The sequence below is a fragment of the Salvelinus alpinus genome, chromosome 5 (assembly GCF_045679555.1).
Source record: "Salvelinus alpinus chromosome 5, SLU_Salpinus.1, whole genome shotgun sequence".
Classification (NCBI taxonomy): Eukaryota; Metazoa; Chordata; class Actinopteri; order Salmoniformes; family Salmonidae; genus Salvelinus; species Salvelinus alpinus.
Window position 1 is genome coordinate 11,201,779 of NC_092090.1, and position 26,987 is coordinate 11,228,765.

The 26,987-nt window shown below is 41.9% G+C and overlaps 1 protein-coding gene across 1 annotated transcript; it reads right to left on the bottom strand.

Moving 5' to 3' along the window:
• Window positions 1-13,656: 13,656 nt before the first annotated feature.
• On the bottom strand, window positions 13,657-26,374 carry gatm (glycine amidinotransferase (L-arginine:glycine amidinotransferase)). The gene is made up of 9 exons (XM_071400569.1): window positions 26,192-26,374; window positions 24,567-24,788; window positions 24,108-24,303; window positions 21,251-21,441; window positions 19,728-19,865; window positions 15,490-15,654; window positions 14,856-14,919; window positions 14,549-14,665; window positions 13,657-14,289 (listed from the first exon to the last, which is right to left on the bottom strand). The coding sequence occupies exons 1-9, from the start codon at window positions 26,258-26,260 to the stop codon at window positions 14,177-14,179; spliced, it is 1,275 nt and encodes a 424-aa protein (XP_071256670.1). The 5' UTR covers window positions 26,261-26,374; the 3' UTR covers window positions 13,657-14,176.
• Window positions 26,375-26,987: the final 613 nt, after the last annotated feature.

Here is a 26,987-nt window from a genome sequence, read left to right on the forward strand (position 1 = left end):
CAGGTCGTCAATCCTGTCGCTGTGCGACTGCTTCTTCCGCAACATCTTCGTCGCGTCCACCCTGTCTTCCATGTCTCCTGTGTCAAGCCTTTTCTTCGCGCCCCCGTTCGTCTTCCCTCCCCCCCCCCCCGTCCTTGTCGAGGGCGCTCCTATTTACAAGGTACGGAAGATCATGGACATGCGTTCTCGGGGACGTGGTCACCAGTACTTAGTGGATTGGGAGGGTTACGGTCCTGAGGAGAGGAGTTGGGTTCCATCTCGGGACGTGCTGGACCGTTCGTTGATCGATGATTTCCTTCGTTGCCGCCAGGGTTCCTCCTCGAGTGCGCCAGGAGGCGCTCGGTGAGTGGGGGGGTACTGTCATGTTTTGTCTTTGATCATGTCTTGTCCCTGTGCTTCCCTCTGCTGGTCTTATTAGGTTCTTTCTCTTTCTCTCTCTCTATCGTTCCGTTCCTGCTCCCAGCTGTTTCTCATTCTCCCTACGACCTCATTTACTCTTTCACACCTGTCCCCTATTTTGCCCTCTGATTAGAGTCCCTATTTCTCCCTCTGTTTTCCGCTCCTGTCCTTGTCGGATTCTTGTTTGATGTTTGCAGTTCCTGTGTCCTTGTTCCGCCCTGTCGTGTTCTTTTGCCTTCTTCAGATGCTGCGTGTGAGCAGGTGTCTATGTCAGCTACGGCCTGTGCCTTCCTGAAGCGACCTGCAGTCTGTGGTCGCGTCTCCAGTCGTTCCTCTCTATTGACGAGAGGATTTCAGTTTCCTGTTTTGGATTACCATTGATTTATATCCAGGAGAATCATTATTTGTTTTATACTGGAATAAAGACTCTGTTACTATTACGTCGCTTTTGGGTCCTCATTCATCAGCATAACATACAGGAATGGTTATGTGTTGTGTTGGGAGGACTACAGGAATGGTTATGTGTTGTGTTGGGAGGACTACAGGAATGGTTATGTGTTGTGTTGGGAGGACTACAGGAATGGTTATGTGTTGTGTTGGGAGGACTACAGGAATGGTTATGTGTTGGGAGGACTACAGGAATGGTTATGTGTTGTGTTGGGAGGACTACAGGAATGGTTATGTGTTGGGAGGACTACAGGAATGGTTATGTGTTGTGTTGGGAGGACTAAAGGAATGGTTATGTGTTGTGTTGGGAGGACTAAAGGAATGGTTATGTGTTGTGTTGGGAGGACTAAAGGAATGGTTATGTGTTGTGTTGGGAGGACTACAGGAATGGTTATGTGTTGTGTTGGGAGGACTACAGGAATGGTTATGTGTTGTGTTGGGAGGACTACAGGAATGGTTATGTGTTGGGAGGACTACAGGAATGGTTATGTGTTGTGAGGACTAAAGGAATGGTTATGTGTTGTGTTGGGAGGACTACAGGAATGGTTATGTGTTGGGAGGACTAAAGGAATGATTTTGTGTTGTGTTGGGAGGACTAAAGGAATGGTTAGGCGACCACTAGGATTAGCGATCCATTGAGCCTTAGCCCTGTACAGGCGCCTCAGCCTGGCCCAGATAGGACAATCCTCCTGGGGGTCGGCCCGCTGGATTAAAGCCTGTTATGGAGCAACCTGGTCTGGGCTAGAGGAGGAGTACCATCACCGCCTCAAAACAACAACTAGCACATTAAACTGTACATATACTTATAAAACTGCACTCATTCAGCCTACTTTGCCTGCAAATATCCTTTACTATGTCATATTGTTGTTGCTTTAAATCAGTGATTTCCTCTGTACTGTATGTATGTATTGTGATTGCTCCTAAATCAATCGCCCCGTTGAGGACATTAAAGTTTTCTGAACGAACATCAAACTAGTTCAGGGGCGCCAAGGTGGACAACTCCCTCTGGTCCTGGAGAGGGTTTCAGGGAATGCATGGTTTTGTTCCACCATAGCACTAACCCACCTAATTGAAGTAATCAGAGCTGGGCTGGAACCACAGTCAGCGTCCACACAGCAGCTCTGAACGACTGCAGTTACTCTTCTGAGCTACATGCTGTTGAGTTGTAGATGGTAGGAATACATGTCAAACATCAGTCTGATTGTTTCAGCTGACTGACAAGATATGACCCCAATGAACCCCACGTACTCAGACTACATGCTATCAGATATGATCTTAGACGTCCTCAATGAACCCCACGTACTCAGACTACATACTATCAGATATGATCTTAGACGTCCTCAATGAACCCCACGTACTCAGACTACATACTATCAGATATGATCTTAGACGTCCTCAATGAACCCCACGTACTCAGACTACATACTATCAGATATGACCTTAGACGTTCTCAATGAACCCCACGTACTCAGACTACATGCTATCAGATATGATCTTAGACATCCTCAATGAATCCCACGTACTCAGACTACATACTATCAGATATGACCTTAGACGTCCTCAATGAACCCCACGTACTCAGACTACATACTATCAGATATGACCTTAGACGTCCTCAATGAACCCCACGTACTCAGACTACATACTATCAGATATGACCTTAGACGTCCTCAATGAACCCCACGTACTCAGACTACATACTATCAGATATGGCTATAGCCACAGTACATACTATCAGATATGGCTATAACCACAGTACATACTATCAGATATGGCTATAGCCACAGTACATACTATCAGATATGGCTATAGCCACAGTACATACTATCAGATATGGTTATAGCCACAGTACATACTATCAGATATGGCTATAGCCACAGTACATACTATCAGATATGGTTATAGCCACAGTACATACTATCAGATATGGCTATAGCCACAGTACATACTATCAGATATGGTTATAGCCACAGTACATACTATCAGATATGGTTATAGCCACAGTGCATACTATCAGATATGGCTATAACCACAGTACATACTATCAGATATGGTTATAGCCACAGTACATACTATCAGATATGGCTATAGCCACAGTACATACTATCAGATATGGTTGTAGCCACAGTACATACTATCAGATATGGTTATAGCCACAGTACATACTATCAGATATGGTTATAGCCACAGTACATACTATCAGATATGGTTATAGCCACAGTACATACTATCAGATATGGCTATAGCCACAGTACATACTATCAGATATGGTTATAGCCACATTACATACTATCAGATATGGTTATAGCCACAGTACATACAATCAGATATGGTTATAGCCACAGTACATACTATCAGATATGGTTATAGCCACAGTACATACTATCAGATATGGTTATAGCCACAGTACATACTATCAGATATGGTTATAGCCACAGTACATACTATCAGATATGGCTATAGCCACAGTACATACTATCAGATATGGTTATAGCCACAGTACATACTATCAGATATGGCTATAGCCACAGTACATACTATCAGATATGGTTATAGCCACAGTACATACTATCAGATATGGTTATAGCCACAGTACATACTATCAGATATGGTTATAGCCACAGTACATACTATCAGATATGGTTATAGCCACAGTACATACTATCAGATATGGTTATAGCCACAGTACATACTATCAGATATGGTTATAACCACAGTACATACTATCAGATATGGCTATAGCCACAGTACATACTATCAGATATGGTTATAACCACAGTACATACTATCAGATATGGCTATAGCCACAGTACATACTATCAGATATGGTTATAGCCACAGTACATACTATCAGATATGGCTATAGCCACAGTACATACTATCAGATATGGTTATAGCCACAGTACATACTATCAGATATGGCTATAGCCACAGTACATACTATCAGATATGGTTATAGCCACAGTACATACTATCAGATATGGTTATAGCCACAGTACATACTATCAGATATGGCTATAGCCACAGTACATACTATCAGATATGGCTATAGCCACAGTACATACTATCAGATATGGCTATAGCCACAGTACATACTATCAGATATGGCTATAGCCACAGTACGTACTATCAGATATGGTTATAGCCACAGTTACATACTATGCAGTACTATGGTCTGATAGCCACAGTACATACTATCAGTATATGGTTATATACCACAGTACTATACTATCAGATCATGGTCTATAGCCACAGTACATACTATGCAGCCATATGGTCATGATTATACCACTGTTATTAAACTGTGTAGTCCACCATGGTCATGATTATATAACTGTTATTAAACTGTGTAGTCCACAATGGTCATGATTATATAACTGTTATTAAACTGTGTAGTCCACCATGGTCATGATTATACCACTGTTATTAAACTGTGTAGTCCACCATGGTCATGATTATATAACTGTTACTAAACTGTGAAGTCCACAATGGTCATGATTATATAACTGTTATTAAACTGTGAAGTCCACCATGGTCATGATTATACCACTGTTATTAAACTGTGAAGTCCACCATGGTCATGATTATATAACTGTTATTAAACTGTGTAGTCCACCATGGTCATGATTATATAACTGTTATTAAACTGTGTAGTCCACCATGGTCATGATTATATAACTGTTATTAAACTGTGTAGTCCACCATGGTCATGATTATACCACTGTTATTAAACTGTGTAGTCCACAATGGTCATGATTATACCACTGTTATTAAACTGTGTAGTCCACAATGGTCATGATTATATAACTGTTATTAAACTGTGTAGTCCACAATGGTCATGATTATATAACTGTTATTAAACTGTGTAGTCCACAATGGTCATGATTATACCACTGTTATTAAACTGTGTAGTCCACAATGGTCAAACAATGTGGTGAAAAACATGAACATGACTCTGGTGTACTGTGACTGAGGTAAAGGGTCTCAGTCTAGTAAATAAGCCCTTTCAAACCCCACAACCTGACTCAGTGACTGTAGCCTACATTCTTTACTGTCCTGTTGTGGTGTCAATCTGATTAGGGATCAGCAGGTAGGCTTCTAAGGGACATAAAGCGTCAGGAGCCATCTGCTAACTTTCATTCTGTCACAGGCAGCCAGAATGCACACTAGCCCAGCTTGTCTCCCTATTCTAGTCTGTAGTCTAATAGCAATATGCGTTCATTGTAGGCTATAGAGTAGGCCTACGTTCATTAGTTAACATTTATAAAAGATTATACGATAATAAAATGTCAAACCTCGGGTTGCGGTGACTGTGGTCCATTATTTCCCGACGTCTCTTTTTCTATTGGCCTACTGTGCGTTTTGTTGCCTTCCATCTCGACCCCCTCCCCCCAAAAAAATCTCGTCAGCTTTGACTTTCTTCCATTCACATTTACGATCGGACACCGGTAGGGTTGTCATCATACCTGCATGGTAACTAGGTTACCCTGTGCGTAAAAGCGCACCTTGCTCATTCAACAACTAGCCCATTGAACAGCTAGGCTAAACAACTTTTCTTTAACTAAGCGAGATAACTTCTTTAACTATGTTAGTTTACCACCTCTCCCTGGGGTAATTCAGCTTAAAACATTTGAATGAGCGCCAACGAGTTTACAATTCATAATTTAGCCGTTCACCAGATCGTATTCAGGCGTTTTTTGTTGTTCTTGAAGTGGGACACACGACCTCTCCAATTCTTAAGGACCGCCCCTAGAGCGCGCCCTGTAGCTAATGGAAAGCAACAGGCTAATCATGTTCTGTTTGTACAGGCTAGTGGCAAATCCTCAAAAAAGGCCTTCAACTTTTCAAGTAGAACAAAACACAACCAGGTTTTTTCACATCTCTAATGTCTCCCATTTATGAAATGGATAGTTGTGAACAAAATATTTTACTTCAAATGTATGTATGTATGTATGTATGTATGTATGTATGTATGTATGTATGTATGTATGTATGTATGTATGTATGGTATGTATGGTATGTATGTATGTATGTATGTATGTATGTATGTATGTATGTATGTAGGTATGTAGGTATGTATGTATGTAGGTATGTAGGTATGTAGGTATGTAGGTATGTATGTATGTATGTATGTATGTATGTATGTATGTATGTATGTATGTATGTATGTATGTATGTATGTATGTATATACAGTATGTATGTATGTATGTATGTATGTATGTATGTATGTATGTATGTATGTATGTATGTATGTATGTATGTATGTATGTATGTATGTATGTATATACAGTATGTATGTATGTATGTATGTATGTATGTATGTATGTATGTATGTATGTATGTATGTATGTATGTATGTATGTATGTATGTATGTATGTATGTACAGTATGTATGTATGTATATATATATGTATGTATGTTATAGGTAGGTAGGTAGGTAGGTAGGTAGGTAGGTAGGTAGGTAGGTAGGTAGGTAGGTAGGTAGGTAGGTAGGTAGGTATGTATGTATGTATGTATATACAGTATGTATGTATGTATGTAGGTATGTAGGTATGTATGTATATTATTTTACCGCTCTAGGGATGTGATTATTGTAACCTTATTGTAACCTTATTGTAACCTTAAAAAATAATAATAATCACTCTTTATGTGATGCGCAATGCAGAGAACGCCGGAAGAAGAATTAGCATTTAATTACCATAGTAAATTATTGTCATGTTTGTTTATGTGTAAAATTAATGGTGATTTGACACGGGGAGAAAAATAAATAAAAAAATCATAAAATGTAATTAATTAATTCATTCATTCATTCATTCATTCATTCATGCTCTAAGGAAAACAAGTGGGCTGAGACCATAGCTGCAGGAAGTGCTAATATTATCATTTATTGGACAAAATGAGTGCATTGGGCCTTTACAACTCCTGTATTAGAGGACCAATATAATCTGCAGTGAAGGATTATTTTTTTCTCTCTCTCAAAAGTAGTGCACTAGGCCTTTACTACTCCTGTATTCAGGGCTGGGTCTTTCAGGGCTAGGTCATTCTGCTGCCCTAGGTAAGACAAAAAATATTACTGCCCTGCAAAACTAGAAGAGACCCAGTAAGCAAAATGATATTGAAAAAACGTCTAAAATACGTAATTTCCAGATGTTGAAGATAGGTTCAATTTAGGTTCTGAATGAAAGGTGAAAATATTCAATTTATAGATGTCTATGTTTGGACCAAATCAAGGCCGGTTCAGACCGGACCAAATCTGAACCAAACCATAGACGTCTATGATTGGTTCAGATTTGGTCCAGACTAGACCAAAAAAACAATCTATGTCCGTGGACGTTGAAATCAAGGCCAGTCTGGACTGCACCAAATCAGAGCCTAGGCATCATCTTGTACTGTATCTGTGTGTGGAGCTATGCTACATCCCTCATAACCAAGGCTTCTCAGTCATAGTCTATGACCTACACTCTGAGTAACGTCTAGGTAAACTGAGGTCACCCTCACAGGTCCTGTCACTCTCCTCATCTCCTGCTGGGCCTTCCCCGAGCCGTAATCACAGACAATTAGTGAAAATTAGTGAAGAAAAAAAAAGAACAGAATTGGGCTGCCTGTGTAAACACAGCCTATGTGCTTGTGTCATGAAAACACACATTGAACACATATTGAACACACATTGATCACACATTGAAAAGCTAGTTGGCTTCAGCTTTTCAAACACAACAGAGACATTTGGCAGTGTCACTCAAAGGCCTAGTTATACCAAGAGCCGCATGAAACCCTTTTGAAGACACAATAACACAATACAAAATAAACCAGTGCAATTTATATGCAGACGAAGGTATTTGAGTGTAATTATGTCGGCCATATTGGATTCAGAATAAAATTGATTTACACCAAAACAGTCTTTATTGGCATGAGTGTTGTACACCATTCAGAGAGAATGCCTCTCATCTATCTACCAAATTCATATTTACACGTGATTTAACCTCCATATTGGATAGTGGACGCCATATTGGATTTGAGGCTAAATTCAGGGTGGCACCAAAGATTATCCGTTGTGGTCCCCTGACTAAATTACAAGAGTAGGGGCTGAAGATATACAATCCTTCAAGGAACCTTGGACAACCCAAAAATGTAATTTGGATGTCTGAGACCATTTGCTTTCCTTAGAGCAGATTTCTTTATCCCCCAACATTAATAAACATAAATATTCCTGGTTGATTTTACCACCTAAATGGACACGTGTAACTGTATGGATTCAGGAATGAGAGAAGCACTGAATGAGAGAAGCACTGAATGAGAGAAGCACTGAATGAGAGAAGCACTGAATGAGAGAAGCACTGAATGAGAGAAGCACTGAATGAGAGAAGCACTGAATGACAGATGCACTGAATGACAGATGCACTGAATGAGAGAAGCACTGAATGAGAGAAGCACTGAATGAGAGAAGCACTGAATGAGAGAAGCACTGAATGAGAGAAGCACTGAATGAGAGAAGCACTGAATGAGAGAAGCACTGAATGAGAGAAGCACTGAATGAGAGAAGCACTGAATGAGAGAAGCACTGAATGAGAGAAACACTGAATGAGAGAAGCACTGAATGAGAGAAGCACTGAATGAGAGCAAATTTGACTTAGAAAGTTTGTTAATCAGCTACCAGAAAAGTAAAGCTTACATTCATCATCAATATTCCAGGTTGATATTTCCATCTATTGTATCTCTGGGTTTACAGGTTCTATATTCCCGAGATGAATGAAGATATCTGAATGCTGTGTATTTGTGTATAGATATCTGAATGCTGTTTATTTGTGTATAGATATCTGAATGCTGTTTATTTGTGTATAGATATCTGAATGCTGTTTATTTGTGTATAGATAACTGAATGCTGTTTATTTGTGTATAGATATCTGAATGCTGTGTATTTGTGTATAGATATCTGAATGCTGTTTATTTGTGTATAGATAACTGAATGCTGTTTATTTGTGTATAGATATCTGAATGCTGTGTATTTGTGTATAGATATCTGAATGCTGTGTATTTGTGTATAGATATCTGAATGCTGTTTATTTGTGTATAGATATCTGAATGCTGTTTATTTGTGTATAGATATCTGAATGCTGTTTATTTGTGTATAGATAACTGAATGCTGTTTATTTGTGTATAGATATCTGAATGCTGTTTATTTGTGTATAGATAACTGAATGCTGTTTATTTGTGTATAGATATCTGAATGCTGTGTATTTGTGTATAGATATCTGAATGCTGTTTATTTGTGTATAGATAACTGAATGCTGTTTATTTGTGTATAGATATCTGAATGCTGTTTATTTGTGTATAGATATCTGAATGCTGTTTATTTGTGTATAGATATCTGAATGGTGTTTATTTGTGTATAGATATCAGAATGCTGTTTATTTGTGTATAGATATCTGAATGCTGTTTATTTGTGTATAGATATCTGAATGGTGTTTATTTGTGTATAGATATCTGAATGCTGTTTATTTGTGTATAGATATCTGAATGCTGTGTATTTGTGTATAGATATCTGAATGCTGTTTATTTGTGTATAGATATCTGAATGCTGTTTATTTGTGTATAGATATCTGAATGCTGTTTATTTGTGTATAGATATCTGAATGCTGTTTATTTGTGTATAGATATCTGAATGCTGTTTATTTGTGTATAGATATCTGAATGCTGTTTATTTGTGTATAGATATCTGAATGCTGTTTATTTGTGTGTAGATATCTGAATGCTGTTTATTTGTGTATAGATATCTGAATGCTGTGTATTTGTGTGTAGATAACTGAATGCTGTTTATTTGTGTGTAGATATCTGAATGCTGTGTATTTGTGTATAGATATCTGAATGCTGTTTATTTGTGTGTAGATAACTGAATGCTGTTTATTTGTGTATAGATATCTGAATGCTGTTTATTTGTGTGTAGATAACTGAATGCTGTTTATTTGTGTATAGATATCTGAATGCTGTTTATTTGTGTGTAGATATCTGAATGCTGTTTATTTGTGTATAGATATCTGAATGCTGTTTATTTGTGTATAGATATCTGAATGGTGTTTATTTGTGTATAGATATCTGAATGCTGTTTATTTGTGTATAGATATCTGAATGCTGTGTATTTGTGTATAGATATCTGAATGCTGTTTATTTGTGTATAGATATCTGAATGCTGTTTATTTGTGTATAGATATCTGAATGCTGTTTATTTGTGTATAGATATCTGAATGCTGTTTATTTGTGTATAGATATCTGAATGCTGTTTATTTGTGTATAGATATCTGAATGCTGTTTATTTGTGTATAGATATCTGAATGCTGTTTATTTGTGTGTAGATAACTGAATGCTGTTTATTTGTGTATAGATATCTGAATGCTGTTTATTTGTGTATAGATATCAGAATGCTGTTTATTTGTGTGTAGATATCTGAATGCTGTTTATTTGTGTGTAGATATCTGAATGCTGTTTATTTGTGTATAGATATCTGAATGCTGTTTATTTGTGTATAGATATCTGAATGCTGTTTATTTGTGTGTAGATATCAGAATACTGTTTATTTGTGTGTAGATATCTGAATACTGTTTATTTGTGTATAGATATCTGAATGCTGTTTATTTGTGTATAGATATCTGAATGCTGTTTATTTGTGTATAGATATCTGAATGCTGTTTATTTGTGTATAGATATCTGAATGCTGTTTATTTGTGTGTAGATATCTGAATGCTGTTTATTTGTGTATAGATATCTGAATGCTGTTTATTTGAGTATAGATAACTGAATGCTGTGTATTTGTGTATAGATATCTGAATGCTGTGTATTTGTGTATAGATATCTGAATGCTGTTTATTTGTGTATAGATATCTGAATGCTGTTTATTTGTGTATAGATATCTGAATGCTGTTTATTTGTGTATAGATATCTGAATGCTGTTTATTTGTGTATAGATATCTGAATGCTGTGTATTTGTGTATAGATATCTGAATGCTGTTTATTTGTGTATAGATATCTGAATGCTGTTTATTTGTGTATAGATATCTGAATGCTGTTTATTTGTGTATAGATATCTGAATGCTGTTTATTTGTGTATAGATATCTGAATGCTGTTTATTTGTGTGTAGATAACTGAATGCTGTTTATTTGTGTATAGATATCTGAATGCTGTTTATTTGTGTATAGATATCAGAATGCTGTTTATTTGTGTGTAGATATCTGAATGCTGTTTATTTGTGTGTAGATATCTGAATGCTGTTTATTTGTGTATAGATATCTGAATGCTGTTTATTTGTGTATAGATATCTGAATGCTGTTTATTTGTGTGTAGATATCAGAATACTGTTTATTTGTGTGTAGATATCTGAATACTGTTTATTTGTGTATAGATATCTGAATGCTGTTTATTTGTGTATAGATATCTGAATGCTGTTTATTTGTGTATAGATATCTGAATGCTGTTTATTTGTGTATAGATATCTGAATGCTGTTTATTTGTGTATAGATATCTGAATGCTGTTTATTTGTGTGTAGATATCTGAATGCTGTTTATTTGTGTATAGATATCTGAATGCTGTTTATTTGAGTATAGATAACTGAATGCTGTGTATTTGTGTATAGATATCTGAATGCTGTGTATTTGTGTATAGATATCTGAATGCTGTTTATTTGTGTGTAGATATCTGAATGCTGTTTATTTGTGTATAGATATCTGAATGCTGTTTATTTGTGTATAGATATCTGAATGCTGTTTATTTGTGTATAGATATCTGAATGCTGTTTATTTGTGTATAGATATCTGAATGCTGTGTATTTGTGTATAGATATCTGAATGCTGTGTATTTGTGTATAGATATCTGAATGCTGTGTATTTGTGTATAGATATCTGAATGCTGTGTATTTGTGTATAGATATCTGAATGCTGTGTATTTGTGTATAGATAACTGAATGCTGTGTATTTGTGTATAGATATCTGAATGCTGTGTATTTGTGTATAGATATCTGAATGCTGTTTATTTGTGTATATAGAGCAGGCGACTGACTACTTGTGTTTAAAAGTTTAGCAATATCAGAGCTTGCTATATTGGGTTATATGAGCTTACGCAGCCCGACCCTTCTTCAGACAAGCATTATTCTGCACTTTTTAAGTTTAGATGGTGTGTTACAGTATCTACCAATTTAAAAAATAAATAAATAATATTTAACCTATATTTAACTCGGCAAGTCAGTTCAGAAAAAATTCCAATGACGGCCTAGGAACAGTGGGTTAACTGCCTTGTTCAGTGGCAGAACGACAGATTTTTACGTTGTCAGCTCTGGGATTTGATCTAGCAACCTTTAAGGTTACTGGCCAAACGCTCTAACCACTAGGCTACCTGCCGCCCCAATTTAACCACGTTTGCAATACATTATTTTTACTCAACCATCCATTTCATAAATGGGAGACATTAGAGATGTGAAAAAACATGGTTGTGTTTTGTTCCACCTCGGATAGGGGTTTCTCCCAAATGTGGAGGCCTTGTCTCTAGCCTATATGTATACATGACTGTACTGTACTCAGTGGACAGACAGGTTGGTGACTGTAGTATACCTAGTTCGTTCATTACAGGAACTGGGTTGTTTTAACTAGGTTACTTAAACCACGATGGGACTTTGTCAGCTGAGACAGATAGTTTAATTCAATGTGAATAAGCTCAATGAGTTATTATCAATAAACATTTATTGAGTCAGTTCCCCTGGTTGGGTCGATAGATAGACAGACAGACAGACAGACAGACAGACGTGACAGACAGACAGACGAGACAGACAGACAGACAGATCAAATACAACAATAATGATATAATATTAAATGTAATAATAATGAAATATTTCTCCCAAAATGTATTTAATTTTTTTAAATCATTTATATTGCATCCTTAAGCCATCTTCAATGCTTTGGAACAATCGAATATCAATTCAAGACCCAAAACACTTGATCTCCAAGAGTACATTACATGTGCATCAAGAAAAAAACTACTACGAACGTAAACTAGGGTTGTAATGATGTAAACACATCGTGTGTCCCGAATGGTACCCTATTCCATATATAATACACTACTTTATGCACTATACAGGGATTAGGGCGTCATTTGGGACACATCCAGTGACCTCCTGAACCCTTTTGGTCATTTGACCATGCAAACATAGAAGCAGCTTAGCAGTGTAATGAAAATAACTAGCATAGATCTGGCTCTGTTGCTATTGTAGAAGACAGCAGAGGTATAAGGTATCAGACCGGGACAAATACATAGTGTAAAATACTTATGTAAAATACTTGTACTTGAAAGTATTTGTGTTGCACTTACGCCTAGCTTGGCGTTTGTACTTCTGGGACCATATTACATTGGTTATGTTCTACCGGTCCAAACTAAATTAAGTGCAGTATTTGAAAGTATTTGTAAGTATTTTATATTTGACCCAGGTCTGCAAGGTATCACAATATCTGATATGGACCTCATTCTCCTTTTAAGAAAATATATAAAAGGCAAATTTCTGGGAAACAATGAAAAATGTATGAGCCCAAATAAAATGCACATATATATATATATAGTATAATATAGTATACATTTGTCTCAATTGATTCATTCTTTTCTCATTTGTTTTTTTACAAAATAGAAATACCTGAGATAAGAAATACCATATTGTTTAATAATAATAATGAAGTACTGTAAAAAAGTTTGACACATTCTTTTAAAAAATCTTATAAAAAAAAAAATCAAATGCCAGCATCAATTGATAATTGATATAAATTATTTTTTTCCCCCCCCGAGTTCTCAAAAGGAAGTAGTATAACGAACATCCACTCAGGGCTCTGGTCAAAAGAAGTGCACTACGTAGGGAATAGGGTGCCATTTCAGACGCAAGCCAAATGTGATGTCATCGTTATCATACCCATAAAGTAGCCTACCCTGTCCTCTTTACAAACGACTCGTTTCTTTGATGTTACTCAGAGTCGTTCAGATGGTACAACGTTGCTTCACAATAGCCAATACAATACACACAATACCCAGCCAGAAATACAGTATGTATTGAGAATATTGAGTACCTATCTTTTTTTTCCTCTCTCTAAAAATCAAGTTAAAAAAAAAAACTTTTGTTGTTGTTGTTGAGCGTTAAAATTAACTCATAACCAAGCGTTTTCGCGAAAGCCACTGTCATGCACATAACTGTTAACTTTAAATCAACACGTGGTTTTCATTTTTTGAAATTGAAAAATTAACTTCAGATTTTTGATTGGGACTTTATCCTTCCTTTAAGCTCAATAAAAACTGTCTGTTTCTGGCATGGCTAATGGAAGTAGGACTCGAGGGAACCACGGCGACGCACGTCGGTAGTCCAGCAGTGGAAGCCTCCTCCCAGGGAGTTGGCGTGGCGGATGTTCACCTTGACGGTCTCGATACCTGGAGAACGTGAGGGAGGGAGCGAGGAGGGAGGGAGCGAGGAGGGAGAGAGCGAGGGAGTCAGATAAACCAGAGGAATGGCAGGTGTCAAAAGGTCTGTCTTGGAACTTTACCTGAACTAACTTAGACAAACTAATAAAATCTATCAATCACTAAATAAAGATAAAAGGGCAAGAACTAAACGGTTGAATAAAATACTAGGTGGAGGGATTATAATGAATAGGTCATAGGTCATACATGAAGGTCATATTCTACTCACCAAGGTTCTCAAACATCTTGTGGATGGTGTGCTCGTTGGCATCACACATGACCCGTTTGGGGTCCAGCATCAAGACATTCATGGACAGCCACTTAGAGGACATCCACAGAGGGTGATCTGATGGGAGAACAGGTAGATTTACTAACCAGACACTCATAGATATCGTCACACCATGAAAAGACCACACCGACAGTGCTGAGTATGAGTTTTCTATCAACAAATCAGGAAGTGCTAGAAATTGGGTTGTCTTTTGTTGATAGGTGTCTTGAATTCCCAAACAACAACAACAACAACAACAACAACATACCATCTGGAATCAGAGGGGTTGGAGGCTTCACCACGGTCCAGCCGGCCTTCTCAAACATCTCCACCTGAAGGAGAGAAATCAGAGAGATGCTGTGGGTCAGACAGAGAGGTCTCTTCCCATGTAGCGTTTTATCAGTTACAGCACCGCTCCACTAGAGGGCACTGCAGGAATGTATATACAGGGGGAAAGGGCAAACTGGTCAGGAGGGTAATTTCTTGTTTCTCTCTCCTCTCTCTCTCTCCATCCCTCCCCCGTCTCTCTCTCTCTCCTCTCTCTCTCACTCTCTCCACCCCCCCCCCCTCTCTCTCTCTCTCTCTCTCTCTCTCTCTCTCTCTCTCTCTCTCTCTCTCTCTCTCTCTCTCTCTCTCTCTCTCTCTCTCTCTCTCTCTCTCTCTCTCTCTCTCTCTCTCTCTCTCTCTCTCTCTCTCTCTCTCCATCCCTCCCCATCTCTCTCTCCATTCCTCCCCGTCTCTCTCCTCTCCTCTTCACTCCCTCTCTCTCTCTCTCTCTCTCTCTCTCTCTCTCTCTCTCTCTCTCTCTCCTCTCTCTCTCTCCATTCCTCCCTGTCTCTCTCCTCTCATTCTCTCTTCACTCCCTCCCTCTCTCTGCACCTCTCTCTCTCCATCTGACTGACCTGACGACAGGGACGATCCGGGTTGGACAGCACCAGTCCCGGCCCGATGATGTTGAAGGTGGCGTCAATGTGCATGGGGTTGGGGTCCTTGAATGAGATGATGTGGACCTTGTAGTCCGGGGCAAGATGGCGACGCATCCACTCAATCCCCATGTAGTTTGTAACCTGGAAATAGAGAAATAATGACTGGAATCAATCAACAATAAATTGTTTACACTTCTTATATAACAGTTCTCTAATATTTACATATTATTCACTTAGGTTAAACGTGGTTAAATGATACCTAATAATTGCTTAGTAATATCTAGTACTAATAATTATACACCATTTGGTACCAGGTAGTTACCAAATGTGTTGAATTCTTCAACAGCAAGTTCCAGAAAGTACCTATTGATATCATATCATTTCCTTGTGAATACCAGGTAAACACTTTCACCCTTGTGAATACCTGGTAAACACTTTCACCCTTGTGAATACCAGGTAAACACTTTCACCCTTGTGAATACCAGGTAAACACTTTCAGCCACGGTGTGGGTGTAGCTGGTGGAAGTCAGGCGCAGGACAAGACACTTTACTGAGGCAATATATGAATAGAACGCAACCGCGTCACAAAAACCAATGCCCTCAGAACAAGTGAGTTCGCCCTAAGTACAAAATAACAAAGTACAAAGTACAGGCTGTCAAAAAGCACGGGTGTCAAATAGAACCCGGCGCAAACCAGCCGGAAGAGTGCCAACCCGACAATCAACAATTACACACACAGACATGGAGGGAACAGAGGGTTAAATACACAACATGCAATGAGGGAATGAATAGCAGGTGTGTGGGAAAACAAGACAAAACAAATGGAAAATGGAAGGTGGATCGGCGATGGCTAGAAGACCGGTGACGTCGACCGAACAAGGAGAGGGACCAACTTTGGCGGAAGTCGTGACACTGAGACATAAAAGAAAGTGTTGCATTACCCAATTAATTACCTTCAATAGTTAACACTGTGGTCCTACCCAATTCATTACCTTCACTAGTTAACACTGTGGTCCTACAGAGCACCAAATTCATTACCTTCACTAGTTAACACTGTGGTCCTACAGAGCACCCAATTCATTACCTTCACTAGTTAACACCGTGGTCCTACAGAGCACCCAATTCATTACCTTCACTAGTTAACACCGTGGTCCTACAGAGCACCCAATTCATTACCTTCACTAGTTAACGCCGTGGTCCTACAGAGCACCCAATTCATTACCTTCACTAGTTAACACTGTGGTTCTACTGAGCACCCAATTCATTACCTTCACTAGTTAACACTGTGGTCCTACCCAATTCATTACCTTCACTAGTTAACACTGTGGTCCTACCCAATTCATTACCTTCACTAGTTAACGCTGTGGTCCTACAGAGCACCCAATTCATTACCTTCACTAGTTAACACTGTGGTCCTACAGAGCACCCAATTCATTACCTTCACTAGTTAACGCCGTGGTCCTACAGAGCACCCAATTCATTACCTTCACTAGTTAACACTGTGGTCCTACAGAGCACCCAATTAATTACCTTCACTAGTTAACACTGTGGTCCTACCCAATTCATTACCTTCACTAGTTAACACTGTGGTCCTACCCAATTCATTACCTTCACTAGTTAACGCTGTGGTCCTACAGAGCACCCAACTCATGACCTTCACTAGTTAACACCGTCGTCCTACAGAGCACCCAATTCATTACCTTCACTAGTTAACACTGTGGTCCTACAGAGCACCCAATTCACTACCTTCACTAGTTAACACTGTGGTCCTACAGAGCACCCAATTCATTACCTTCACTAGTTAACACTGTGGTCCTACAGAGCACCCAATTAATTACCTTCACTAGTTAACACTGTGGGCCTACAGAGCACCCAATTCATTACCTTCACTAGTTAACACTGTGGTCCTACAGAGCACCCAATTCATTACCTTCACTAGTTAACACTGTGGTCCTACAGAGCACCAAATTCATTACCTTCACTAGTTAACACTGTGGTCCTACAGAGCACCCAATTCATTACCTTCACTAGTTAACACTGTGGTCCTACAGAGCACCCAATTCATTACCTTCACTAGTTAACACTGTGGTCCTACAGAGCACCCAATTCATTACCTTCACTAGTTAACACTGTGGTCCTACCCAATTCATTACCTTCACTAGTTAACACCGTCGTCCTACAGAGCACCCAATTCATTACCTTCACTAGTTAACACTGTGGTCCTACAGAGCACCCAATTCATTACCTTCACTAGTTAACACTGTGGTCCTACAGAGCACCCAATTCATTACCTTCACTAGTTAACACTGTGGTCCTACAGAGCACCCAATTCATTACCTTCACTAGTTAACACTGTGGTCCTACCCAATTCATTACCTTCACTAGTTAACACCGTGGTCCTACAGAGCACCCAATTCATTACCTTCACTAGTTAACACCGTGGTCCTACAGAGCACCCAATTCATTACCTTCACTAGTTAACACCGTGGTCCTACAGAGCACCCAATTCATTACCTTCACTAGTTAACACCGTGGTCCTACAGAGCACCCAATTCATTACCTTCACTAGTTAACACTGTGGTCCTACCCAATTCATTACCTTCACTAGTTAACACTGTGGTCCTACCCAATTCATTACCTTCACTAGTTAACACTGTGGTCCTACCCAATTCATTACCTTCACTAGTTAACACTGTGGTCCTACAGAGCTGGTCCGTACGTAGGCCTCTAGGCCTGTATGTAATTGTGTTAATTAGTGGCTCTGAACTTGGTCATTGACAAACAATAAAATGCCTCAAAGGGAAGTCATTGTGTTCAGTGACCCAGGGATCTGTCTAAACACCAGTTGTCTGTTCTGTCGGGTTGCTTCTTGTTACAGACTGGGGATCTCTATGCAGCTAGGCAGGGTAGGCTTCTGTTGGGCAAGTTCTGCATCCCTCAACTATTTGGTCTCTTTATTAGGTGAACTGTAGCTACACTATAAGGCCAAAACAACGACACCTGGTCGTCCAACATCTCATTCCCAATTCATGGGCATTAAAATGGAGTTGGTGCCTCCTTTGCTGCTACAACAGGCTCCGCTCTTCTGGGAAGGATTTTCACTAGTTGTTGGAACATTGCTGCTGGGACTTGCTTTCATTCAGCCACAAGAGCATTAGTGAGGTTGGGCACTAATGTTGGGTGATTAGACCTGGCTCGCATTATGCCAGGGCCAGGGCTCTGTGCAGTCCAGTCAAGTTCTTCCACACCGATCTCAACAAACCATTTCTGTATGGGCCTCGCTTTGTGCACGGGGGTATTGTCATGCTGAAACAGGAAAGGGCCTTCCCCAAACTGTTGCCACAAAGTTGGAAGCATAGAATCGTTTAGAATGTCATAGTATGCTGTAGCGTTCAGATTTCCCTTCACTGTAACTAAGGGGCTTGAACCATGAAAAACAGCCCCAGACCATTATTCCTCCACCAAACTTTACAGTTGGTACTATGCATTCGGCAGGTAGTGTTCTCCTGGCATCCGCCAAACCTAGATTCGTCCGTCGGACTGCCAGATGGCGAAGCGTGATTCATTACTCCAGAGAATGCGTTTCCACTGCTCTAGGGTCCAATGGCAGCGAGCATTACACCTACAGCCTGACGCTTGGCATTGCCCATGGTGATCTTAGGTTTGTGTGCAGCTGCTCGGCCATGGAAACCCATTTCATGAATCTCCTGACGAACAGTTATTATGCTGACGTTGCTTCCAGAGGCAGTTTGGAACTCAGTAGTGAGTGTTGCAACTGAAGACAGATGATTTTTAAACGCTACGCACTTCAGCAGTCGGTAGTCACGTTCTATGAGCTTGTGTGGCCTACCACTTTGCGGCTGAGCCGTTGTTGCTCCTAGACGTTTCCACTTCACAATAACAGCACTTACATTTGACCGGGGCAGCTCCAGCAGGGCAGAAATTTTACGAACTGACTTGTTGGAAAGGTGGCATCCTATGACGGTGCCACGTTGAAAGTCACTGACCTTCTTCAGTAAGGCCATTCTACTGCCAATGTTTGTCTATGGAGATTGCGTGGCTGTGTGCTCGATTTTATACACCTGTCAGCGACGGGTGTGGCTGAAATAGCCGAATCCACTAATTTGAAGGGGTGTCCACATACTTTTGTTTAGATTAAGGAGTGAACACAGTGTGACTCTCTAAAAGAATATGTGGCATTGTGGCCTCCATACCTGACTCCTCTGGACAAACAGGTCCCTGCCAGCTCTGATGAAGTCAGCGGCGTCGAAGCACGGCTCGTGTTCGGTGGTGACAAACTTTCCCTGGGCAGCCAGCTTGTGTCTGTCTTCCACCGTGCGGATAGGGTACTCCTGGAGGGGGCAGAGAGACAGACAGATTAGAGAGACAGACAGGTTAGTCCTGGAAGGGGCAGAGAGAGAGACAGATTAGAGAGACAGACAGGTTAGTCCTGGAGGGGGCAGAGAAAGAGACAGATTAGAGAGACAGACAGGGTAGTCCTGGAGGGGGCAGAGAGAAAGACAGATTAGAGAGACAGACAGGTTAGTCCTGGAGGGGGGGCAGAGAGGGAGACAGATTAGAGAGACAGACAGGTTAGTCTTGGAGGGGGGGGCAGAGAGAGAGACAGATTAGAGAGACAGACAGGTCAGTCCTGGAGGGGCAGAGAGAGAGACAGATTAGAGAGACAGACAGGTTAGTCCTGGGGGGGGGGGGCAGAGAGGGAGACAGATTAGAGAGACAGACAGGTTAGTCCTGGAGGGGGCAGAGAGAGAGACAGATTAGAGAGACAGACAGGTTAGTCCTGGAGGGGGGGCAGAGAGAGAGACAGATTAGAGAGACAGACAGGTTAGTCCTGGAGGGGGGGCAGAGAGAGAGACAGATTAGAGAGACAGACAGGTTAGTCCTGGAGGGGGGTCAGAGAGAGAGACAGATTAGAGAGACAGACAGGTTAGTCCTGGAGGGGGGTCAGAGAGAGAGACAGAGACTGACTGGTTTAAACATAGACTCAGTGATAAACAAAGTAAACATCAGTATCGGGGCGATTTCCGCAACAGAGAGTTGAAGCACGAGGCTTAACTTCACCACCGTTTTTGTCAGGCTGCAGCCATCACACTGCAGCAGAGTGACGTGTACCCGATACTCTGTGTGAGTGCATCTTCTTGCATCACACTCATATAAAATATCTTTGGTCAACCCTGCTGCTCGTGGCAATGTCACATCTCTGAGTCTCAGTTTAAGGAGAGGCCAGAGAAACTGACAGGTTGGAGTGGGGGGGGTATCTACAGCCATTATGTTATGAGTCTCAGTTTAAGGAGAGGCCAGAGAAACTGACAGGTTGGAGTGGGGTGGGGGGGGGGGGTATCCACAGCCATTATGTTATCATGTATGTACTGTGTATCTTTAAATGGCCCCTTGCCACATGAGTAAAATACACACCCTGTTCTTGGGCCTAATCTCATGGGTAATACAAACACACTAAATTTGGGCCTAATCTCATGGGTAATACAAACACCATGTGTTTGGGCCTAACCTCATAGGTAATATGTCACTTATAGCATGCTATATGAGATACGGCCAAAGCACAGAGCAATCTATGCCACGTATAGTAGATGCTTTTATTCAAAGCGGTTTACATAACAGTGCATGTTTAGTATGTTTAGTTAGGCTCCCTGCAGGAACAGAGACTCTGAAGTGAGTGAGCACCTCTCGGGGGTCAAGATGGCATCTGACACCTCACCTGATCGTACAGCTCATCAGACATGGTGGGTTTTGGGGGGGTGGTCCACTTGGCACCCTTTCTGAAGTACTCCTTGATGAGGGGTCTGTAGGCCCGGTACTCAAAGAAGCGAGACCGCCAGGCCATGGGAGCCTCGATGATCTCATTCCCCACCACCATGAGGATGTCTCTGGGCATGGCAGCGTACATGCCTGGGTGGAGGAGAGGAGACATGTTAGAGACACACAGGTTTTTGTGTTCAGGCGGGGAATTTTCTATCAAACAATCAATAATTCAACCAACCGAACCAACCAACCAATCAATTAACCAATCAATCAATCCCGTAGCTCCCCCTCCGCCTACCAGTAGAGGTATCAACCCCGTAGCTCCCCCTCTGTCTACCAGTAGAGGTATCAACCCTGTAGCTCCCCCTCTGCCTACCAGTAGAGGTATCAACCCTGTAGCTCCCCCCTCTGCCTACCAGTAGAGGTATCAACCCTGTAGCTCCCCCTCTGCCTACCAGTAGAGGTATCAACCCTGTAGAGCTCCCCCTCTGCCTACCAGTAGAGGTATCAACCCTGTAGCTCCCCCTCTGCCTACCAGTAGAGGTATCAACCCTGTAGCTCCCCCTCTGCCTACCAGTAGAGGTATCAACCCTGTAGCTCCCCCTCTGCCTACCAGTAGAGGTATCAACCCTGTAGCTCCCCCTCTGTCTACCAGTAGAGGTATCAACCCTGTAGCTCCCCCTCTGCCTACCAGTAGAGGTATCAACCCTGTAGCTCCCCCTCTGCCTACCAGTAGAGGTATCAACCCCGTAGCTCCCCCCTCTGCCTACCAGTAGAGGTATCAACCCCGTAGCTCCCCCCTCTGTCTACCAGTACAGGTATCAACCCCGTAGCTCCCCCCTCTGCCTACCAGTAGAGGTATCAACCCTGTAGCTCCCCCTCTGCCTACCAGTAGAGGTATCAACCCTGTAGCTCCCCCCTCTGCCTACCAGTAGAGGTATCAACCCTGTAGCTCCCCCCTCTGCCTACCAGTAGAGGTATCAACCCTGTAGCTCCCCCCTCTGCCTACCAGTAGAGGTATCAACCCTGTAACTCCCCCCTCTGCCTACCAGTAGAGGTATCAACCCTGTAACTCCCCCCTCTGCCTACCAGTAGAGGTATCAACCCTGTAGCTCCCCCTCCGCCTACCAGTAGAGGTATCAACCTCGTAGCTCCCCCCTCTGCCTACCAGTAGAGGTATCAACCCTGTAGCTCCCCCTCTGCCTACCAGTAGAAGTATCAACCCTGTAGCTCCCCCCTCTGTCTACCAGTAGAGGTATCAACCCTGTAGCTCCCCCCTCTGCCTACCAGTAGAGGTATCAACCCTGTAGCTCCCCCCCCTGCCTACCAGTAGAGGTGAAGTCTGGAGTGTTGTACTGGAAGGACCAGTCCATGGGTTCAGGTCTCTGAACTGTAACTCCCCCCCCTGCCTACCAGTAGAGGTGAAGTCTGGAGTGTTGTACTGGAAGGACCAGTCCATGGGTTCAGGTCTCTGAACTGTAACTCCCCCCCCCCCCTGCCTACCAGTAGAGGTGAAGTCTGGAGTGTTGTACTGGAAGGACCAGTCCATGGGTTCAGGTCTCTGAACTGTAACTCCCCCCCCTGCCTACCAGTAGAGGTGAAGTCTGGAGTGTTGTACTGGAAGGACCAGTCCATGGGTTCAGGTCTCTGAACTGTAACTCCCCCCCCCTGCCTACCAGTAGAGGTGAAGTCTGGAGTGTTGTACTGGAAGGACCAGTCCATGGGTTCAGGTCTCTGAACTGTAACTCCCCCCCCCTGCCTACCAGTAGAGGTGAAGTCTGGAGTGTTGTACTGGAAGGACCAGTCCATGGGTTCAGGTCTCTGAACTGTAACTCCCCCCCCTGCCTACCAGTAGAGGTGAAGTCTGGAGTGTTGTACTGGAAGGACCAGTCCATGGGTTCAGGTCTCTGAACTGTAACTCCCCCCCCCTGCCTACCAGTAGAGGTGAAGTCTGGAGTGTTGTACTGGAAGGACCAGTCCATGGGTTCAGGTCTCTGAACTGTAACTCCCCCCCCCCTGCCTACCAGTAGAGGTGAAGTCTGGAGTGTTGTACTGGAAGGACCAGTCCATGGGTTCAGGTCTCTGAACTGTAACTCCCCCCCCCCCCTGCCTACCAGTAGAGGTGAAGTCTGGAGTGTTGTACTGGAAGGACCAGTCCATGGGTTCAGGTCTCTGAACTGTAACTCCCCCCCCTGCCTACCAGTAGAGGTGAAGTCTGGAGTGTTGTACTGGAAGGACCAGTCCATGGGTTCAGGTCTCTGAACTGTAACTCCCCCCCCCTGCCTACCAGTAGAGGTGAAGTCTGGAGTGTTGTACTGGAAGGACCAGTCCATGGGTTCAGGTCTCTGAACTGTAACTCCCCCCCCCCCTGCCTACCAGTAGAGGTGAAGTCTGGAGTGTTGTACTGGAAGGACCAGTCCATGGGTTCAGGTCTCTGAACTGTAACTCCCCCCCCCTGCCTACCAGTAGAGGTGAAGTCTGGAGTGTTGTACTGGAAGGACCAGTCCATGGGTTCAGGTCTCTGAACTGTAACTCCCCCCCCCCCTGCCTACCAGTAGAGGTGAAGTCTGGAGTGTTGTACTGGAAGGACCAGTCCATGGGTTCAGGTCTCTGAACTGTAACTCCCCCCCCTGCCTACCAGTAGAGGTGAAGTCTGGAGTGTTGTACTGGAAGGACCAGTCCATGGGTTCAGGTCTCTGAACTGTAACTCCCCCCCCCCTGCCTACCAGTAGAGGTGAAGTCTGGAGTGTTGTACTGGAAGGACCAGTCCATGGGTTCAGGTCTCTGAACTGTAACTCCCCCCCCCTGCCTACCAGTAGAGGTGAAGTCTGGAGTGTTGTACTGGAAGGACCAGTCCATGGGTTCAGGTCTCTGAACTGTAACTCCCTCCATGCGGAGGATATTGCACATTTCTTCAATCTCAGCAACAGCTTTCTTCAAGTGGTCCTCAGGAAAGCTTTGGCCCCCATACTTCTGGTAGAAGGGCCAATGCTTCTCATATGTGTTAGCCTGTTGAAAAAAGTTTAATACGTCACTATGGGTTCTTCATTTACTCATTTATTTGAATGATTTATATTTTATTTGAGCAGGTGAGTCCCATTAAAGATTTGAATGCATTTGGCAAGGAAGTTGTTGCTATTTGCAATAGGCTAATTTTGCATCAACTCAATGCAATAATAATATATGTATATATTTATGGTTCATTTCATCTTAGTTTGAACATAGTGTAGATTTGTTCTACATAATTGTGAGTTCTGACTTGATCACCTTACCTTGACCTCTACTGTGAAAGGAGGGACGCGCGCGTTCTCGGCGCGGCCTACGATCACCTCCTCGAGCGGGTCCCATTCATTGTAGGCGCAGACAGGACACTCCTGTTGCTCAGGCTCAGTGACAGCGTTCTCCTCCAGGGCGCGTTGCGGCTGCGCGGCAGCAGCGGAACTCAAGTAGCTCTGGAACGCGCCCTGCACCCAGCCTGTCATGGCGCGGCCGAGCTGCGGGAAGATGAACAGCTGCGTCAGTATCATCCGCTCACATGTCACGGTGTGGTCACACATTTCATGTAATGTTTAGAATTACAGGAAATGAGCTGTAAAACTGAAACATTTTCTCTCAGCCTCATAGCAAAATGTGTACAATAGCATCATATTAGCTATAAAATTGCAAATGTTTATCTTTGCCCCATGCCAAAATGTGTACAATAGCATCATATTAGCTATAAAACTGCAAATGTTTATCTTTGCCCCATAGCAAAATGTATGGCATTGTAGGAAGTTAGTTGTTTCCCCCCCCCCCAATAAATCCTTAATCATGTTTCGCTCAGACCTCGCGGGGTGCGAAACTGCGGTATGCCACTGGGTCACTGCTGGCTCCGCAACGCAACACATGATTACAGGGCCATTCACAGGTTTACCATATAACATTATATTATAATCAAATTGATTAAGATGTTAAGCTTCCAACAAATGTGGATTTGATTTATATATTTTTCCAATCAGTAGTTGAACTGAGGTGATTCTTCAAGTCCTGACCATGATAACTATGGTTTAAAGATAAGTAGACCAAGGACTAACCTGTTAGCTTAATCTCTTGCAGTAAGCCTTATCATACACATTCTACATTACACAAAGACAGATGCATTACAAGGCCAAAAGGAAAACCATTGGTCAATATATGGTGTTAAAAGGCTAACGGAGCTGTGTTAGATATGGCCTATTGGTTTTGAGTCAAGGTGCGCTTGATAAACGCACTTATCTCGGTTGGAGGTAGAATTTCAAGGGGTCAGCGGGCGCATGCGCAGCTCTCCGTGTCAGTGGGTTCAGGGAGGGCCTGCAACAGCTGTCTACTGTCACTCACGCGCTAAAATTTGCTGCCAGACACATTTCCAAATAAAGCAGAAACGTTCTCTTCCAATAAATACATACGTTAATGTTTTAATTTCTGTAGCAGTTTTGCATTCTACTTCGTGCAGAAGCAATTGACTTAGTTCACAATTTCAGAGAACAGCATGCGACATTCTTGAGTAACGCAAGAAATGCTTCTTTTTCGTTTTATTTGAAACAAAAACTCGTCTATGTCCGGACAAAATCAATTAATGAAAGAAAATGACATGCTTTTTGATTGGTAGGCCTACATTTAATTGAGTATTTTGCTGTGAAAAGAAAGTGTAAAAAATAGCCTATTCATTTTATTTTAAAGAATAACGTTCAAAGTAATCAGAACAAACTCAATTAATAAAAAATAATATTATAATTGTAAAAAACTTAAATGAAATGTGTTCACTTTTCTGAGTGACAGCCAACAGCTGTTTGCCGCAGCTGCGCTCTCCTTGAGACTCTCCACATTTTATGATTTTGTACATTTCTGAATAAACAAAAAACAGGAACTAAATACCAACCATAGCTCCGATCAGATGGGCGGCCTCGGCCCCCCTGCTACCTCCTCTGAGACACCTGACTCGCAGCATTGTCCGACCTGATAATGGTGATGGCTATTTGGGATATTCTAGCGGCGGGCGGCTTCGCGGCAGGACAAGATCCACCTGAATGTCAGGAGTTCTGAGAATGAATGAAAGACCCTTCGCGTTCTGATGCCTCTTTATATCCGCACGCAGGGCGCCTCGAGGCATTGGGACAAGTTGTGGGGGGGCAGCCAACGTGACTTGAGAAAAATGTTCCCTGAAATTCTACACCTTACGCCAGCACATTCTTATCAGCCGCACACCCAATCTCTCCCACACAAATGGATGAAAGTAACGCAACTAGATGGTACGTTTTCATAAATGGTTTTTAGTCACATCTGAAACGTTGCGGACAGACTGCAACCCCCCCCAAAAAAGATTCAAAGTTAGTGAATAACATTTGCATATCATTATTCAATGATGAGATTATTAAACCCATTGCCTGGGGGATTGAGGGGATTGAGACATTAAAAAAAGGGTATTGAGACATATTCAAGGTGAATGTTATTGTACATTTTTGGATTTGCAATATCATGTGCATTTGTGTCAGATTTAAAGAGCAATATTGTACAAGGCCAAAACTCCAACAGTAGATTCATACAGTAGATACATACAGTAGATTCATACAGTAGATACATACAGTAGATACATACTGTAGATACATACTGTAGATACATACTGTAGATACATACAGTAGATACATACTGTAGATACATACTGTAGATTCATACAG